Source organism: Tiliqua scincoides, chromosome 7 (assembly GCF_035046505.1).
Source record: "Tiliqua scincoides isolate rTilSci1 chromosome 7, rTilSci1.hap2, whole genome shotgun sequence".
NCBI classification, from domain to species: Eukaryota; Metazoa; Chordata; class Lepidosauria; order Squamata; family Scincidae; genus Tiliqua; species Tiliqua scincoides.
The window spans coordinates 7612038-7630482 of record NC_089827.1 but is presented as its reverse complement, the minus strand read 5'-3'; the positions used below and the strand labels follow the sequence as shown (position 1 = coordinate 7630482).

Here is an 18445-nt window from a genome sequence, read left to right as displayed (position 1 = left end):
ACATAAGAACAGCCCCACTGGATCAGACCATAGGCCCATCTAGTCCAGCCTCCTGTATCTCACAGTGGCTCACCAAATGCCCCAAGGAGCACACCAGATAACAAGAGACCTGCATCCAGTTGCCCTCCCTTGCACCTGGCATTCTGACATAGCCCGTTTCTATGCCATTCTAATTCTACAGTCATGCCAACTTTCCCTCGTTTGACACTTAGGGCTGAAAAATGAACACCACCCTAAATGCAGACTATAACTGAAAAAAAGAAAAGAAATAGGGAAGTAGAGCTTGCAAAATGGATTTACGAATGCAAGAAAATGTGAATCACTGTCAGAACATGCTGGAAAAATGCTGTTTGGTCCCCAAGAGGATTTGTTGTGCACTGTATTCATCTTCAAATGAACAGCAATGCTCCATAGGACTGTTATGTGTGGAGAAACTGAAGCTCTGCTGTCTAATTCAGCAGACAGTATTTACCTGTAACAGTTTACAGTGAAGTGAAAGACCTGTGGAAGCGTAGCTTTCACTTGGACAAAAGTTCATGCATTGGTGATTGCATCCAGCTTTATGTCCGTCAGGTTACACAAATCCAACAGTAACGCCATTGCAAATTGTTCCCAGTAAATACTGCCTGTTGTATGTCAACGACAGTTTACAGTACGTCTCATAAAATAATATTTATTATATGCACACTTTCAAGCTTTTTCTTTTAAATAAACCTTCAGATATGATTAAATACTCCAGCCCTGAGACTTCTGCACCACATAACTGAAGTGCATTGGGCAGCCCAATCCTAACCAATGTTGGCACAGCTGGGCCACATCGCCCATAGTATAGCCAGTGCTAGGATTGAGAGGGCTGGAGGTGCCTGTGTTGAGGCCCAACCTGCTCAACATGACTACTGGGATCTGTGCCAACAATGGTCAGGATGGTCCTACATTGTAAGCCTACAGGAAGGCATTGTAAGCTAAGCAGGGTCAGGCCTGGTTAGTACTTGGATGGGAGACCACCTGGGAATACTGGGTGCTGTAGGCTTATACCATAGTCTTTCGAGACTGAAGGTTGCCAACCAGTTCTGATTGGTCAGCAGGTGACCACTTCCAATTGGTTGTTCAGAATTCCCTCCAGTTTTCATTGGCATTTAACTATGGGTCAATACTGTGTAGCTTTGATGAATAGAGTTTGTTCTGTGTAGTGTTGTTATCACTCTTGCGTCTTACCAAGGAAAGAGTTTGTATGTGATGTCAGTGGATGATTAATAAATGTTACCCTGCACATGCCCGATCTTGTCTGATCTTGGAAGCTAAGCCGGGTCAGGCTTGGTTAGTACCTGGATGGGAGACCACTTGGGAATACCAGGTGCTGTAGGCTTATACCATAGTCCTTCAAGACTGAAGGTTGCCAACCAACCAGTGGGGAATGAAGGGGAGGGTTTTTATAGAAGTTCCTTCCCTGTTGCATTAACAAGGAATTTCCTTGCACATGATGAAAGCAAGTGAAATTTTAGGATCCCCTAATGGTGTTATGTAAAGACCAGGTGAGGAGGTTAACCCATTTTTGCCCGGCCCACAGGTGTACACATTTGATCCCTGTTGCATTTGTGCAGAAATGGCTTAACAGACACAGGGGATGGTGGATTCTGCCTGACCTGCCGTATGTAACACGCAACTTTCAGGATTAATAGCTATTATTTCTGTTTTGATTTTCGTGCCACATGAGCAATGAAGTTCTTTTGGGAAGAACTGTGAGCTATTTTTAATGACTGGATGAGAAATTAAAAATGAAAGTTGACCCTTGCTGTGCTCCTATTCTAAATTTGTAGCATAGTGTTACTGCATAGTCTGGGAAACTTGGAACATGATAAGGGGATGTATTTACATTAAAAGAAAATCATGATGAAATATTACAATGATTTGCACTGCTAAAAAAATTGCCTGGCACTGGTGGTAGACCAGTTTCACAAGTGGGACAAGCGCACAAGCTTTGGGCTGCTTGCAATTCTGTGTAACCTGTAGATTTGGTTAATTTTTAAAAACCTCACAAATGTCAAGGATGGTATTATTATTATAAGGAAGTCACAAACTTGCCTTCCTGGTTGTAGGTAAATATTGATAAATGTTTGAACATATAAAGACCAAAAAAAGTTAAAATAAGCTAATACTGAAATATTAGTAATAACTCTTCCACTGCTTAATTTTTAGAAAATGAGATGCTTGGACTAAAAGCTGCATGGAACTACAACCCTATGACTTTCCCTGAACTCTAGATGCCTGTGAATGCTTTCTAGCTAATCACTTTTTGGGAAAATGCATTCTGTACCTGCTTAGGGGCTCGTTTATCTTCACATATTCCAAAGGCCAAACCTGGTGAAGCACTAAGTTCATAAACTAAGCCTTGAACCTGTCCTTGATCAGGAGCTGTTGGAAGAGGCAAAAAAAAGTGCTCAAGGAAGAAAACTGATTTTTAACACTGTAATAACAGCACAGCAGCTCAGCTTTGTCCCCAGCATTAAGAATGGCATAGGGCAGAAATCAGAAGTATACCGTACATGCTATTTCTGAGTTAATTTTCAACGACTGTGATAGAAACTCAGTGCAAAGTGTTCTGTTTCTCTCTTATTTCCATTAAATGTGTTCGGGATTAATCTGTGGCTTCTGTTAATTGAAATGCCTATTTGATTCTTCTATAACAGATTCTAGATTTTGGACTCGCGAGACATACAGATAGTGAAATGACTGGCTACGTCGTTACCAGGTGGTACAGAGCCCCAGAGGTTATACTTAATTGGATGCATTATACACAAACAGGTAATTTTTGCTCTTGTGCTGAGTTTAGCACTGGCTTTCCTTATTTAGCTTTTTGCTGCAAGTAAATTAAGAAAGCAAAACTTGATCGCTTCCTATTGCCGCCTGAAGACATCAATATTAAAAAGCTCCATGTGGTTATAGAGCATTTGTCTCTGTCTGGCTCTCTAACAAAGGTTTTAATGTTGTGTCCATAATCCCCTGGTCATCTGCTGGTTCCATGCATCCATCATTCTACGTTTGTCTTGTATAGCAGAGTTAAAAGGATGAGAGCTGTCTGGCGTTAATGCCCATAGAGAACCATTCCTGGCCTTTCAGTTCTCTGGAGAGAAATGTCTCCCTCCAGATGGTAAAATAGTTTTCTCCCACTCTTACTTTCATGCCATTGTCGTAAGGCATATTTCAACCACTGTGCCACAGCTCTTTGATGCACCGTGAATGGTCTACAGGTGTGCTGCAGGAGTTTGGGGGAGAGTCATATTAATAATGCCATTGGAGAACCTTTTTCATCTCATGGCACACTGACAAGCCACTAAGATTGTCAAGGTACACCATCGGTTTTTTGACAATTAACAAGGCACACCGTGCTGCTGGTGGGGGACTCAGATCCCCCAGTGTCCATATGAATAAATGGTCATTTATTAAATAGCCCATGGCACACCTGTGGACCATTTGTGGCACACCAATGTCCCAGGCACAAGTGGTTAAAAATTGCTGCTATAAACCAATGGTTCCCAAATTTGCCTAGGTCACAATGCCCCTGCAGCCTCTTCTTCCCAGCTGTGCTGGACACCACCATCTTTGATCTTGTGAGATCCAAGATGGCCATGCTCAAATCTTGTGAGATTTGGAAACCATCATCTTGGATCTCACAAAACCTTGCAGGATTCAAGATGGTGACACCCAGGGAACAGATAGAAGGGGTGACCAGTGACAACTTGTGGCACCCCTGTGAGTGTGAGTGTGAGTCTAAGGCGTTGTGGCACACACTTTGGAAACTCCTGCAATACACACTCACCTGGGAGTAAGTTCTATTGAATTACAGTAGAATTACTTATGAGTAGATGTGCATAGGATTGCGCTCTTAAGTTTGTTTTCTGCAGTACTCCACTTAACATTTTATCAACAGTAATCATATGAAAACGGACGACACAGCAGATACTCCCAACCCAGAATATTAACTACTTGTAGTCCAGGCCTAGGAAGGCCTTTAAGAAGTCAATTTCAAGTTGCTGTTGAGGAGCCACTCCTATTGCAGAAATCAAATACACACTTCACAATTACAAAAAAAAGAAAATTCTAGGAATGTTGCTTGCTTAGCCACGTTTTGTTTCCTTCTGTATAAAGGACAGCTTAGCTGGATGTAGAGGAATCACACAGCAATGTAATCATTTTCTGTATTTCAGTTGATATCTGGTCAGTGGGTTGTATAATGGCTGAGATGATAACAGGACGGCCGCTCTTCAAAGGGAATGACCGTATCCTTTCTTGGTGAATACCTGGCATTAAAATGTAGATGTAAGGATTCAGTTCTGAAAGTGACACAGACACATCAAACTATCAGTTCAATTATCCCCTAAAGTAGGATTTACTTGTAAGTGTCAAGCTTTGTGTTTTAATTCCCTCATATTGGGTTGGCTTTAGAGAAGCTTCCTCAATGGGCAGTGCCGGTCGTCCAACAGACCCAGAATGCCACACAATGTACTTATGCTGAAAATTTGCATTGAAATAAGCATCAAGTTGGATCCATAGGCCCTCCATCAGAGAAAGACTTCCTTTGTTGGATCTTTGATAGATGTTTTTCTTGGATTTATGTGGGTAAAGATAGAAGTTATTGCATAGGAAAATACATATGCTGTCTGAAATTTGAGAGGAGGAAAAGTAATACAGGCATCCCCCCATATCCTCAGGGGTTCCATTCCGCACCCTCACACGCACAGATACAGAGGAACCCTAGGTAAAGTAAATACTCCTATATAAAGTACAATGCAGGCAGGCAGCCTGCACGCTAGAGGGAAGAGACTAACCCAATGCTAATAGGAGGCAGGAAGCTTCCTGTGTAAGTTTTCCCCTTACATAGCTATATTCCTCATTGCTCAGAATTCAAACATTCCAGCTTGGAAGTCGAAACAGAACACAGACTTGGCTCTTTCTCCAACCACACAGCCCTCCCCTTTTTTTCAGCATCCCATCTTCCCACCTGTTCACGGCAAAGCACCATGCCATCAGGAGCTCACCTTGCCCAGCAGTTCTATACCCTGTATTTTCAGCTCTGTATTTTCAATGGTGGCTGAGCTAGGTACTACATGACCCATCTGAAATTGGCTCGCGACTCACCTAGTGGATCCCAACCCACAGTTTGAGAAATGCTGCTCTAAGGTTTGTAGGGGTCCAGACCACATCGGATTTCCTTTCTACACATGTATCATGTATTCTGATGTGATTATTAGCAAGGAAATAGATCTATCATTTTGACGTACTAACTGGAGATTTGATTCCTGATTTTGGCATCCAGATCTAGACCAGCTCACAGAAATTATGAAAGTAACAGGCACGCCAACTCAAGATTTTGTTCAGAAGCTACAAAGTCAAGATGTAAGTTTCCTATGATGCCTTATTTATAAGATCCAAACTTTATAGTCAGTCGTTATATGATATTGATCTTCCTGGACTTTTTATCACAATCGTCATAAGACCTTTATTGGCATAGATAAAAGAAATGAATAAACAATAAATTAAAACAGTCATGATAATCAGTTACCCCTCTATTCACCATGAAATAGCAGAAAACCCAGAATTCCATCCCGCTAGTACCCCAGAGACAAAGTTAGCAACCTTATTGAGGCTTCCGTTACGGAAAGAAGAGACCGTAGCTGTTACCCTGCACATGCCTAATCTTGTCTGGTCTTGGAAGCTAAGCAGAGTCAGGCCTGGTGAGCACTTGGATGGGAGACTTCCTGGGAATACTGGGTGCTATAGGCTTATACCATAGTCTTTCGAGACTGAAGGTTGCCATCCAGCTTAATTGAATCCTCCCAACCCTGCATTTTGTTCAACAACGGAGCCAGTTTCTTACGAAGAATGTCATGAAGTGGGCAGTAAAAAAATATATGTTCTAAGGTCTCCACACAATTCCTGTTGCAGGAGCATCTTCTCTCTGAGTGGGGAATGCCACTAAACCTGCCCACTAGCGGGGGGAATGCTCTGCGAGCCTGTGAGCACCACAGATGATAGAGAAAAGAAGCCAGCTTTCCAAGCTGATTGGGATGTGCAGATAGAGGGGAGAGCATGCGGTGTTAGCCGTGCAGAATAGCTCCTGACACTCGATATCGAGCATTCTTTCTTTAATAATCCTGTAAGCTTCATTTAAACCAATCATATCTAGCCTCGGTGTATCTAGTCCTATTGATTTAAGTTTAGTGAATATATCCACAACCTCCACAGGCAGTACTGGATCAGTCAGGAGCTGGTACGTTAGCCCAGAAGGGGCAGAGCTGAAAAAGGTCGCAAGTCAAAATTTTACTGATCTCAACCAAGCCAGCATTTTAAGCCGGATAAAACCCACTTCAAAACACATAACAAAGTATGTAATGTCACTGTGTGCCAACATCTACTGTCACGCATGCCAGATTCATTTCCTTCAACAATTCTATCTGTTTAGAGTGAAGTTCTCTATGGAAGACCATCCTTCACCCATTACGGCCCAGCTCACAGATGTACACATTTGATTCCCTGTTGCGTATATGCAACATTGGGCAGAAATGGTTTAATGGAACCCTTTTGTATAGCCTGAGCCATAGCTGAATCTGAACTCAGTAAATATCTGACCAAAGGAAATACCTCTTCAGCTTTTTTATTGTAAGTAAACATTATAATGTATTGTTCGGATTTCTTTGCAGGCAAAAAATTATATCAAAAGCCTCCCAAAAGTGCAGAAGAAAGACTTTGCTGCTATCTTGAAGTATGCAAGTCCTTTAGGTAAGTGATATAGTAATGAAGCTGTATTTATCGCAACACAGTGAGACATTAATATAATTGAAATTGGACAGTTACTTTCTATTCTAGCAGCCTTTTCCAAACTTCTGGCTTCATTCTAAACCAGGGATGTCAAACTTGTTTCATACAGAGGGCTGAAGTTAGCATTCATGATGCCTACTGAGGGCTAGAAGTGACATCATTAAGCAGAAAGTGACTTCATTAAGCAGATGATGGCTAGAAATAAGCACTTTATTCTCACCTAGAAACTCGTTAGCTGCAAATGACAGAAGAGAAAATGTGCAAGTCTTGTTCATATATTCAAGATATGACAGAGCCCAATTAGCAAGCTAGGGGAACCCAATAATAATGGGGTGAGCAGATAAATTGATTTCGTGGGTCACATTCATCCTATGGGCCTTATGTTTGACACACCTGCTCTAAACCTTTCATGAAAGGATATTGTTTACCATATAAATACCAAAAGCACAGTATCAAAAACTGTATTTACTGTTTCACTTGCAAGGAACAAAAAAACATTCTTCTTGGGTATATTTGAGGTGCTGAAGCACAAAATGGCATCATTTTTGCCTGATTGGCTGTAGTTGGGCGAGGGGGGGCGTTATGGCATATAATCACCTTGTATGCTGATTCAAGCAGCCATGTATGGAGTTGGCCATCCCTGATCTGGATGGTCTTCAGTCAGAAAACTATTTTAAGCACATTTTTGGTACTAACTCCTAACTGGCCTCCTTTTTCCAAATAAAGATGTAATTCAGTCCATGACATTTCATGCTGAATTCTGTGTCAGTGCTTGAATGCCCCTTTATTCTCTTTCATTGAGCCAGCAGTAAACCTTTTGGAGAAGATGTTGGTGTTGGATGCGGAGAAGAGAATAACAGCAGCTGATGCTCTCGCACATCCTTATTTTGAAGCCGTCCACGATCCTGAAGAGGAAACAGAAGCTGAAAAATATGACGATACGTTTGATAACATGAACCTGCCCCTAGATGAATGGAAATGTATGTTGGATACTGTTATGCTGAAAAAATATCTCCTGTCGAAAGGGTAGTTTAGAATAAAAGCTGCTACAGTGGCCCATCTGCAGGCCTGCCTGTGCTTCAGAAGACCTCAAGGATGCTTTTGAAAGGTACTTTCAGTTTGCTGGTGGAAACCATAAGTGCCTTCCAGAAGTGCCCTCTATCTTCAGAGGGCCAGGCGCAGCCCCTTGTAAGTGTAATTGCGGCACAACACGCCCCCCCCCCGCCATGGATTTCATTATCCACGGAATTCAGTATTAGCAAGGTCCTAAACAGATCCTCTGCCGATATCAAGGGCCTAATATATTTGTTTCACACCAGGCGCAATCCTACCCTGCGCTGGAACAGGTAAGCAAAGAGGCTTGTGCTGTATCCAGCGCAGGATAGGGGCCCACAGCGGCTCAGCCAGAGGTAAGGGGAAACTTTTCCTTACCTCCAGGTAAGGAACACTGGCTCCTAGGGCCCCAGGTGAACCCTTATACCACAAACCAGAGTCCTCTATGCGCATCCTTTTTGTTCCCTCCTTTAGCATTCCTTTGTTCCCTGTTTCTTCCATTCTTGAGCTCAGCCCAAGCTCTTCCTATGCAGCATAACATGTGTTTCCCCTCTCTTCCACCTTGGTGATTTTCCATGTTCCCCCCCCCCACTGCTAACCTCCCACCAGCTCTCCCCCTGAGTCAGTCACTGCATGTCCCCGATAGAGCAGCCCAGCCCTTTGTCCAAGTTCTATCTCACAGATTTATGCCAGATAAAATAGGCCCTATATAGAGTTGGGTCATTGGCCTGTCTATCCCAGTAGTCTGCTCCAGCTACGTTTAGCAATAAACATGTAAATTACAGCCAGTGAGGGCAATCAAGGCAGCTTGCAACAGGGAAACAAAATAAAAACAATTTTAAAAATTTAAAAAAACTTAAAACTATAAATGTGCAACAACCCTCAGTGGGTCACATAAGCTGTTAAAATAACATTAGTAATTAAAATTACACCAGCCTGTCGTGTCATACATGGAATCCCAGCCAGTATTGTTTCAACTAGGGTGATCAACTAGGGCAGTAACCCTTTGCTTACGCGTGGCAGGGAATTGCTGCATTGTTTAGTTGCGTAGCCATGCTTACTGCGGTTGCCAAATGCCTACTGGTTTTTTGAAACTGTGCCTTTTAAAAGTATCTGCAGTCATTAGCAAGTGGTTATGTTTACCTCTAGGCAATGAAATGTTTTGCCTGCTGATTTCTCCAGATGGCAGTGCAAAATCTTGTGCAAAGTGGCATACGTAGGGGAGTGTGGGTTGCACTGGGTCATGCAGACAGGGGGGTGACACTGCTACTCACCCAAATGTTTTAAATCTCGGTTTAAATTTTTGAACAATGCCATAATGTTATATCAATTGATGCATAATTTCATGCAGAATGTAATGAAAAAAACCAATATTGAAATGTATCTATTCCATCAAAAGTTACAGCCAAAACATCAGCAGAGGTACATCACCCCACCCATTGCATGGGAGGACGTCCGTCATAGGGGTGATGCGCTGGCCACCTGCACCAGGTGATGCAAACCCTGGTGACACCACTGCCTGTGCCTGTGTTCTCAGAAGTCCCATTTTGTTCAGTGAGGCTTACTTCCAGGAAGGTGTGCACAGGATTGCAAACTAAATTGATGTTGTAACGGAACTTGTTTAGCAATGGTTTTTTGGTTGGTTGGCAACCTTCAGTCTCGAAAGACTATGGTATAAGCCTACAGCACCCAGTATTCCCAGGCGGTCTCCCATCCAAGTACTAACCAGGCCTGACCCTGCTTAGCTTCTAAGATCAGACGAGATTGGGCATGTGCAGGGTAACAGTTGCTGTCCTGGCAGCTTTTTTGACTGGCAGCTCCCTTGAGCTACTGGGCCATTGGCTACAGCTCCCTATTAGGGCTACAATCCTATACAATGTATAAGGTGGCAAGATTTTTGCTAGGATTCCACTGTTCCCCTGGCTGGTTTCCACGACTCCCCAAGAAGCCACGGCTCACAGTTTGGGAACCACCGACGTATAGGAGTTCGTTGTTCTACTTATTCAGAAGTCCCTCTGTGTTCAATAGGGCTTACTCTCAGGAAAGCATGCATTGGATTGTAGCCTGAGAACTCTTGTCTGGTCAATTGACAACTCTAGCTAAATTCAGTCTTCACATCATTATTGTTAAGCCATTTCTGCCCAATGTATACGCAACAGGGATCGAATGTGTACACCTGTGGGCTGGGCAGAACTGGGTTTAATCATGATGATGATGTGAATTTGTTGTGCCTTTTAATTTGCTATGGCTAGATAATATCTAGCTAGATATTGAGGGGTAGATAGCTAGATATTGAGGGCTATTGAAACCCTAGAGGGGTCTCAAACTGTAAAATATGGTGTAGTATTTTTCCTTACTAGAACTAGATGATAGTTCATGATTACATAGTTAAAAAGGAACTTTGATGCAAATATTGTGTGTTTTTTTTCCTTTCAACTGTAACAGCAGTACTTTTTTTAACTCTTCCAGGCATCACATATAAGGAAGTAATAAATTTTAAGCCTCCTCAGTTGCCAGAGTCAAAAGAAACGGCCGTGTGACTACAAGGACCAATTTGCTCAGAAAATGAAATGAAGGAGAGTGTAAATTTTTTAATATAATTTAATTGTACAAACCTTTTTTTTTTATAAATAAACTGGATGTAATCTGTTTAACCTGCATTATTTTGGACCTTATCTTGGAAGCCACCATATGTTTGTAAATAGCATCCTGTGATCTTGTGGATATTTCATTCTGCCCCTTGTTTCTCACATCCCATAGAAAGTATTTACGGGGGGGGATTCACTCATCTGCAGATTGGGTCATGCACATGCCTGTCGTGCGTACTCCCTCCAGAGGGTCCTTTGAGTCCAGCAAAGGCTGCAGAAGTCTGTCTGTCACAGGAAGTGACACATTTAATGCCTTATAAGGCATTAAGACCTGGAAGTTGCTTTTTTTTAAAACTGTTGGGCTCAATCTAGTAAGACTCTGCTGGGCTCCAGAGAGTGGGGGGGGGGATGTTTACCTGTATCTGTGGTTTCACATAACCATGAGAGTTTCTAGAATGGAACCCCTGTGAATATGGGGGGGGGGGAGTGGAAAACTCCTGTATTTCCAAAAAACAAGTGCACAAAAATACACAGGACCTCAAAACTCTTTGTAGCCTCAAAACTTGACATCAAAGTTTTTACAAAACTTTGTAAAAAAAAGTTCCTTTTGTGTCCATAGTTCTGATAGTTATGGCCTTATTCACACTGTACATTTTTCATCTGCGTGGAAAGTTCTGACATTCCTTGGCTTGTGTGCATAATGTGTGAACCTGTATGTCACAGATATAGTCAGCAGCAATCCCCTCTGATAGCAACAAATATCATTGTGGTCATGAGAGTGCATACCAGGAAAGGTTCAAACTGCTTGCCTGGGTAGAAAAATTGATTGTGTGAAGTCTCCCGAAAATCTGTAACCAGTTCTTCAGGTATGTTAGAATCTCATTACTGAACAATTTGTTTAAGTGCCAAACAGAATCATTTTAAACAATATCGCTCTGATGTGATTGATTCAAAGGTGATTGAGGTGTTAATATAGCTCAAATGTGATTGAAACACTAGTAGTCGGTTTTATTTCCAAACATTTCGGTAGATGAGTAGAAGGCAAGCTGTGAAAACCTCAGCCAGACATTTCCTGCTCTCTTTTGATTTTGAAATGAGAGGAGGAAGAAGACATACTCTGAGAAGACAGCCTGCCTGCTAAATTCCCCCGTGAGATGCAGTGTAGCCTGCTCCGGTGCCCTTGCATTGATGTGGGGGAAATTAGGTAGAATTGGACTGTTGGAGAACTACAGTCAGTCAGATGCATAATTGAATGAAAAGAAAACGGGAAAGAAAGCTGAATTAAAGAGTTGTATCCTTTTAAACTTGAAACAAGATTACAAGACAAGCATGGTAACATTCACAGCAGCAGTAATTGATGATAACAACATCCACCTTGGCAGTGCAAAGTTCATTAACTCTAATATGTTTATGAAACCGCTTTGTTTCAATTCAGGCCTGAAATAATGGGATGAAGCGTTGATAAAGCTGATTTATACTCTAGTCTTTGAAGATTTTCTGTTGCCACTTTAAGATCTGCAGCAGTGCCCCAGAAGGTTAAAATGTTAACATGGGACATTGTTTTGTGCACTGCTCTAGGATTGTAGCTTAAGGTCCACTATAAATGGAGTTTCACTATAACAAATTATCCTTTGTAAGATTCATCTGTGCCAGAGGAGGTGCCACTATTCCCCCCCCCCAATGGGTTTTTATTTGGTAACTTTCCTGGTACCAAGTAACTTAGAAACAAGTTCAAGTTTGTTTTGCTTTTAAAGAGAAATGTAAAAATGGCCATTGTGTGCTGCAAATGTAATCTGAAAAAAACCCATCTGCAGTGGGTTTCTTTTTTCTGTCCCCATCCCCAGAGATGACGATCGGTCGATAATACCCCCTTCTCTTTTATTGATTTTTTTCTAGCCTGTCCAGTACTAGAGCCAACACTACTGCAAGATCACATATATAATCTGCTAAAAATCAAATCAAATAGCTAAAAGGAGACATGTGAAATGTCATGAACTTAAAAGGAGGTCTGGTCTAGAGGGTAGAGCCTCCATTTGCCTGAAGATAACATCCACAAGGTCGCCAGTTCGAGGCCACCGGCACCGTGCGACCTTGAAGCAGCTGACAAGCTGAGCCGAGTTATTCCATCTGCTCTGAGCGTGGGAGGATGGAGGCCAGAATGTGAAACCAGATCAGAAAGAAACATCTGAATGTTGTGGTTCTTGGAAGATAGAACCTTCTTTCAATTGTAAAAATCCCTACAGGGGATTTAAATAACCTGCCTATGTAAACCGCCTTGAATAAAGTCTTGAATAAAGACCAAGAAAGGCGGTATATAAATACCTGTATTATTTATTTATTTATTTACTTATTTATTTTAAAAAAGACTTTGGCAGGTATCCAATTGAAAAATGTCCTTGCATGGATCTGGACTATGGTGTACAGTTCTAGTTGTCTCATCTCAAAAAGGTCATAGTGGAACTGGAAAAGGTGCAAAAGAGAGCAACCAAAATGATTACTGGGCTGGGGCATCTCGCTTATGAGAGAGACTACAGCGTTTGGGGCTCTTCAGTCTAGGGAAAAAAAGATGCCTGGGGTGGACATGACTGAGATGTACAAAATTATGCAGGGGATGAATAGAATGGATAAAGGGATGTTCTCTTTCCTTACACACAACAGCAGAACGAGGGGACAACCACTAAAATTGAGTGGTGGGAGAGTTAAATCACACTAAAGAACTTGTTTTTTTACTAGTCATTACTAGTCATTTACTACTATTTGATACTAGTCATTAATCTGTGGAACTCCTTGCCACAGGATGTGGTGATGGCACCTGGCCTAGATGCCTTTAAAAGGGGATTGGACAAGTTTCTGGAGGAAAAATCCATTACGGGTTACAAGCCATGATGTGCATGTGCAATCTCCTGATTTTAGAAATGGGCTATACCAGATGCAAGGGAGGGCACCAGGATGCAGGTCCCTGTTTCTGGAGGAAAAGTCCACCATAGATTACAAGCCAAGATGGGTATGTGCAACCTCCTGGTTTTAGAGATGTGGCTACCTCAGAATGTCAGGTGCAACTGAGTGACTGCAGCAGTCTCTTGCTGTCTTGAGTGCTCCTTGAGACATCTGCTGGGCCACTGTGAGATACAGGAACCTGGATGGTGGGCATTTGGTCAGATCCAGTGGAGCTCTTCCTATGTTCCTGCATTTATTGTTATTGTCTTAAGTTGGCACATATATGGCAATGTCAAGCGGTTGCTCCGAATCATGTTCTTAGGTGGAAACTAAAGCATTGGGGGCTTTCTCAATCAGGCTCAGACTCTGTTCTTTCTGTACCATGGTACTAGTTAGCCAAAAGAGGGAGCTACTGTCCTGCTCTCTGCTGCAGACCAGAAAGTTTCTAGCTCACTAGTTGTCTGATTGCATAATGGGACAGTATACTTAACGCCTCCTTAACCCTTAGACTTGGGTCTGATTCCTCAGCCTGAGGAACTTATTACTTGAATTAAAACTCAGCTGCAATAAGGCTTTACCTTCAACATAAGAACAGCCCCGCTAGATCAGGCCAAAGGCCTATCTAGTGCAGCTTCCTGTATCTTACAGTGGGGTGGGTGAAGGGCAGGGAAGGTGGTGAGGGTATTAGACCTGGGAGGGGGAGGGCAGGATTGCTAGTACCACCAATAGCCCATCCCCTTCCCAGACCCAATCCTGCAGAATGGATCCATGCAGAACTCAGCCAGTTTATTTAGCTAGCACTGATCAGAGCAGAACCACCACCACCACCAACCCTGCCCATGGATGTTTACCTCTGGGTAAGGGAATGATTGTCCCAGAGGGGTTCTCCACAACTGCACCCCATAGTAGGATGCAGTGGTCACTATTTTGGTACCACTGCATTGGTGGGGAGTGGGAATGGATAGGACCGAGTCGTGACTCTTGCAAGTGTTCCAAACATGACTTACTGGTTTTCTCTGGAAAACGTGATGAAACAGCTCTACAGAGTAATTTTGGAAGCAAATACTGAGAGGTGAGATACACTTCATGAAGGACACTGCCGTGTACATAAACATGTTTTTCATGCTGTCTTCCTACGCTGTTGCAGAGTCGCTTGTTCAGTGCATAAAAAGCTTTTGTGTTTTGAACCAGCGCATTAAACTGACATACCCACCTGGCAACCACTCCTAATTTGTAGGCCTGGAGAATAATGTTATCAGTCCCCCTCTAGAACAAAGCTAATAACAAAATCGGCCTGCAAGCTTGATCTGGCCAAACCCTTTGATAATTGCAGTCAAAGCTATTGTCTCCTGCCTTGAAGCCTGTTACATAAATAACACATTTCTAATTGCAGTGTAATTTAAATATTGCTTATTAACAGGGTATTGATGATGTTGATTCAGCAGTTGTTTTTTTTTAAATACCATTGACTTCTGGACCACTTGGCAGATATGAAATGGAAGGAGAATATGGTGTTGAGATGGAGCATATGTGAAGACGGCCTGTGTTAATTTGCCTCACCCTTTGCAAGTTACTAAACCACTGCTTCCCAACCTGTGGTCCATGGATCACAGGTGGTTCATGAGACCCTGAAAAATGGTCCCTGAGGTCTTTGGGGGGGGGGGCTTGCCTTCTATCAGGTCCTGTGTCTTGCTGAGCGAATGAATCCCCACCATGGACTACCAGAGAGGGCAAAGAATGGACCTCCCGCAGATGGCAAAGAAGTGTCAGCTGTGGTTGTGGGCGGTTCATTCTGCCCCATCTCTGGTAGTATGTGCTTGCTCAGGCAATGCTCCTCCACAAACAACAAGAGAGGGCAAAGAACAGACTGCCCACAGCTGGCAACAAAAGCAGCAACCCATATATCTTTTTTAGAAATAATAAATCCCTAATCTTATCTAGTTACAGTATTACTACAGGTGCTTGAAAATGATGCTATTTATCTTACTCAGAAGTAAGCCCACTGTGCAGCCAGGTAAGACTTAGGCTGCAATCCTCTCATACTCACCAGAAACAAACACTTGTATTTTTTGTGTGCAGGAGGTGGGGGCCATCGGGATATGAGCCCCCCACTGGCAATATGGTGTGCCTTATCAATTGTCAAAAACTCATTGTGCTTGACAATTTTGATGCCTTGTCAATGTGCCCTGAGATGAAAAAGGTTGAAAATCGCTGCCCTAGGCTGAAGATCACTTGAAGGGACTGTAGATGTTGGCTTACATGATATCCCCCCTCCCATTAAAAAAAAAGTCCACATTGGTAAACAGATACTGGAGCCAGGTCATATAATCTGAGTCTGTGGCCTGACTAGGTCCTATGTGTCTGTTCTAATGTGAACTGACCTCAATTACAAGGACGGAGACACCTTTATCAGTGCCTTCCTTGGCAAGATATGGCAACAGCAGGAAACTGGCTTTGATCTTAACTCAAGCGACAGGCATGAGTTAGGCAAATTGGCATTGTAAACGGGACTGCCTTTTTCAGCAATGTAAAAGTTAGAGAGTACACTGACCGTCTCATACAAGAAGGCCATGTGTTATTTTCCTCCCTGGTTTTCTTTACGTAATCCCATGGAGTGAGGATGACCCCCTTTTTTTGGCCAGGGGGACAAGAACCACATTTTAAGAAGGGCATTGAGCAGATTGAAGCTGGAGCAGATTCAGAAGAGAGCAATGAGGAAGCTGAGAGGTCCTATGCTGGAAGTCTTGTGCTAAACAATTAGAGCTTGGTCTGTTTAGCCTGAGGAAGAATAGACTTACAGCCCAATCCTATCCACACACACTTCAATACCTTTATTGGCATATTTAAAATTGGAGAGAATAAATAACATAATAAATAGAACAGCTTTAAAGATGTTAACTTCAAACTTTGGCCTTAGAGACTACCGCTAAAAATTCCGCCACCAAGTTGGTAATAGGAAGGGAATAATCACTAAGAAGAATTGGGAAAGGATCAACAAGGGAAACAGGAAGAGAAGAAAGAAAAGAATCAAGTAAGTGAACCCTGAGTTTGTGATGAGCAGTGCACCGAAGAAGGATATGATCCAGAGTGTCTGGTTCAACTGAGCAAAATAAACATAATCTGTTTGAACGAGGAGTCTTAGAAAATCTCCCTCAGTGTAAAGCCGATGGAAAAATGTTCAGTCTCGCCAACATAAAAGCCCATCCAGTCCTATCCACTACCTTGCTACCCCTGGTTGATGCCTGCCTTACTTGGGCCTGCAACAGGTCAATAGCTTGCACAGGTTGGCATGCACCCATGCCACAGGATTGGGTCTGGGAAGGGGGTTAAGATATTGGTGGTGCCCATTGCTGCTGATCCTGCTCCCCTCCAGAGCCCAATCTGCCCATTCAGATTCTCTCAACCTTTCCTCAGAGGGCTTGTTCTCCAGTCCTCCCATCATCCTCATCACTCTTCTCCGAACCCGCTCCAGTTTGGCTGCATCTTTTCTAAAGCGAGGTGCCCAGAATTGGACACATCACTCCAAAGTTAGATCTGACCACGACTTTTTGCCATTCTCATCAACAGAGAAGCCACTTCAAGCCCAGTCGCAGAGCGGCCACTTCCATTGAAGTAAGTGGGGAATTGTCTCCAGACCTAATGGGAACAGCTAGGCTTCAGTGGCCTGGCAAGGGGAAGAGAGGCACTCCTTTCCTGAATATTGAACCCGTTGGATTAGCCTTTACAACTCCATCTGTTACAAGCACAACTTTTTCACAAGTCACTCTCTAGCAGTGGTGTGGCTAGAAGAGGGTGCAAAACGCAAAGTTTTGCAGGGATCCTCACTGCAGTATGCAAGAGGTCCCTCCCCCTCCCCTTTGGGGCCATTCCAGGCAGGGGGAGCATATCAGAGGCTTATGCCTGGCTCCAAAGGGGAGGGGGGAGCATTCCATGGTGAGGTTCCCTGCAAAACTTAGTGCTTTTCACCCCCTCTAGCTATGCCACTGCTCTCTAGAAAAGAGAACAGACCTTGGAGAGAAATGAAATGTTGGGTTGAAGGGAGTCAGCCTGCCAGACTGAAGTGAATAGCCAGTAAGGAGTTTGACTTTCATTCTGCTTGAATCCTTTCTCCGATCAGCTGGAGGCTAGACATGATGTTCAGTTCTTGATGTGCTGTTTCTTAGCACAGACATCAGAAGCCACCCCCAGGCAGCAGGCAGAGAAAGCTCTGAGAACAGGCAAGATAACCCTATTGATTTTCTCCATGCACTACAAATAGTCAGTATGGTTTTTTGTTCCGTTTTGGTTACTTTCATCCAAATCAGTTGATCTGCTACTTGTGAAGCCATGACTTTGTGTCTACTTCACCCTGACCCAAAGACCCCTGTGGGTTTTCCTGTCGACCCAAAGTGGCTTTGGCATTGTGTTCCTCCAAACCGCAGCTGCCAGTTTGTAAAATGGGATGGGAGTGCCTGCTTTTCAGAGATCCTTCTGCAATTCCTTTGGAGTCAAAATCTAAATAAATAAATAAATACACGCTACATGCAAAACTGAGAGCCAGGACGGTGTAGTGCAGGGGTGCCCAAACCCCGGCCCCGGGGCCACTTGCGGCCCTTGAGGCCTCTCAATGCGGCCCTCAGGGAGCCCCTAGTCTAAAATGAGCCTCTGGCCCTCTGGAGATTTGTTGGAGCCCACACTGGCCCGATGCAACTGCTCTCAGTGTGAGGGCGACTGTTTGATCTCTTGTGTGAGCTGTGGGACGAGGGCTCCCTCCACTGCTTACTGTTTCACGTCTGTGATGCAGTAGCAGCAGCAAAGGAAAGGCCAGCCTTGCTTTGTGCAAGGACTTTTGTAGGCCTTGAGCTATTGCAAGACCTTCATTCATTCATATAAGTTCATCTTTAATATATTCATTTATGTAAACTTATTCAAATTTTAAATGTAAATTAATTCTTTTTTTTCCCTGGCCCCCGACACAGTGTCAGAGAGACAATGTGGCCCTCCTGCCAAAAACTTTGGACACCGCTGGTGTAGTGCAAACTTTTTAGCACCCACCAGTCTCAAACCTTTTA

The 18445-nt window shown here is 43.2% G+C and overlaps 1 protein-coding gene and 1 pseudogene across 7 annotated transcripts in view; one reads left to right on the top strand and one right to left on the bottom strand.

Annotated features, from left to right (window-relative positions):
- MAPK12 (mitogen-activated protein kinase 12) overlaps nucleotides 1–10529 on the top strand; it is a 38529-nt gene extending 28000 nt beyond the window's left edge. For 5 of the 7 annotated variants that reach the window (XM_066634395.1, XM_066634394.1, XM_066634392.1 and 2 more), the window contains 6 exons: nucleotides 2688–2802; nucleotides 4206–4277; nucleotides 5315–5394; nucleotides 6699–6777; nucleotides 7623–7796; nucleotides 10339–10529. In XM_066634395.1, the coding sequence (XP_066490492.1) occupies nucleotides 2688–2802; nucleotides 4206–4277; nucleotides 5315–5394; nucleotides 6699–6777; nucleotides 7623–7796; nucleotides 10339–10409 (591 nt within the window). In that variant the 3' untranslated portion in view covers nucleotides 10410–10529. Of the gene's footprint in view, nucleotides 1–2687; nucleotides 2803–4205; nucleotides 4278–5314; nucleotides 5395–6698; nucleotides 6778–7618; nucleotides 7797–10338 lie in introns of those variants that run through there. The other 2 variants (XM_066634390.1, XM_066634393.1) reach the window with 2 other exon arrangements.
- Nucleotides 9547–9663, bottom strand: LOC136658226 (5S ribosomal RNA; annotated as a pseudogene).
- Nucleotides 10530–18445: the final 7916 nt, after the last annotated feature.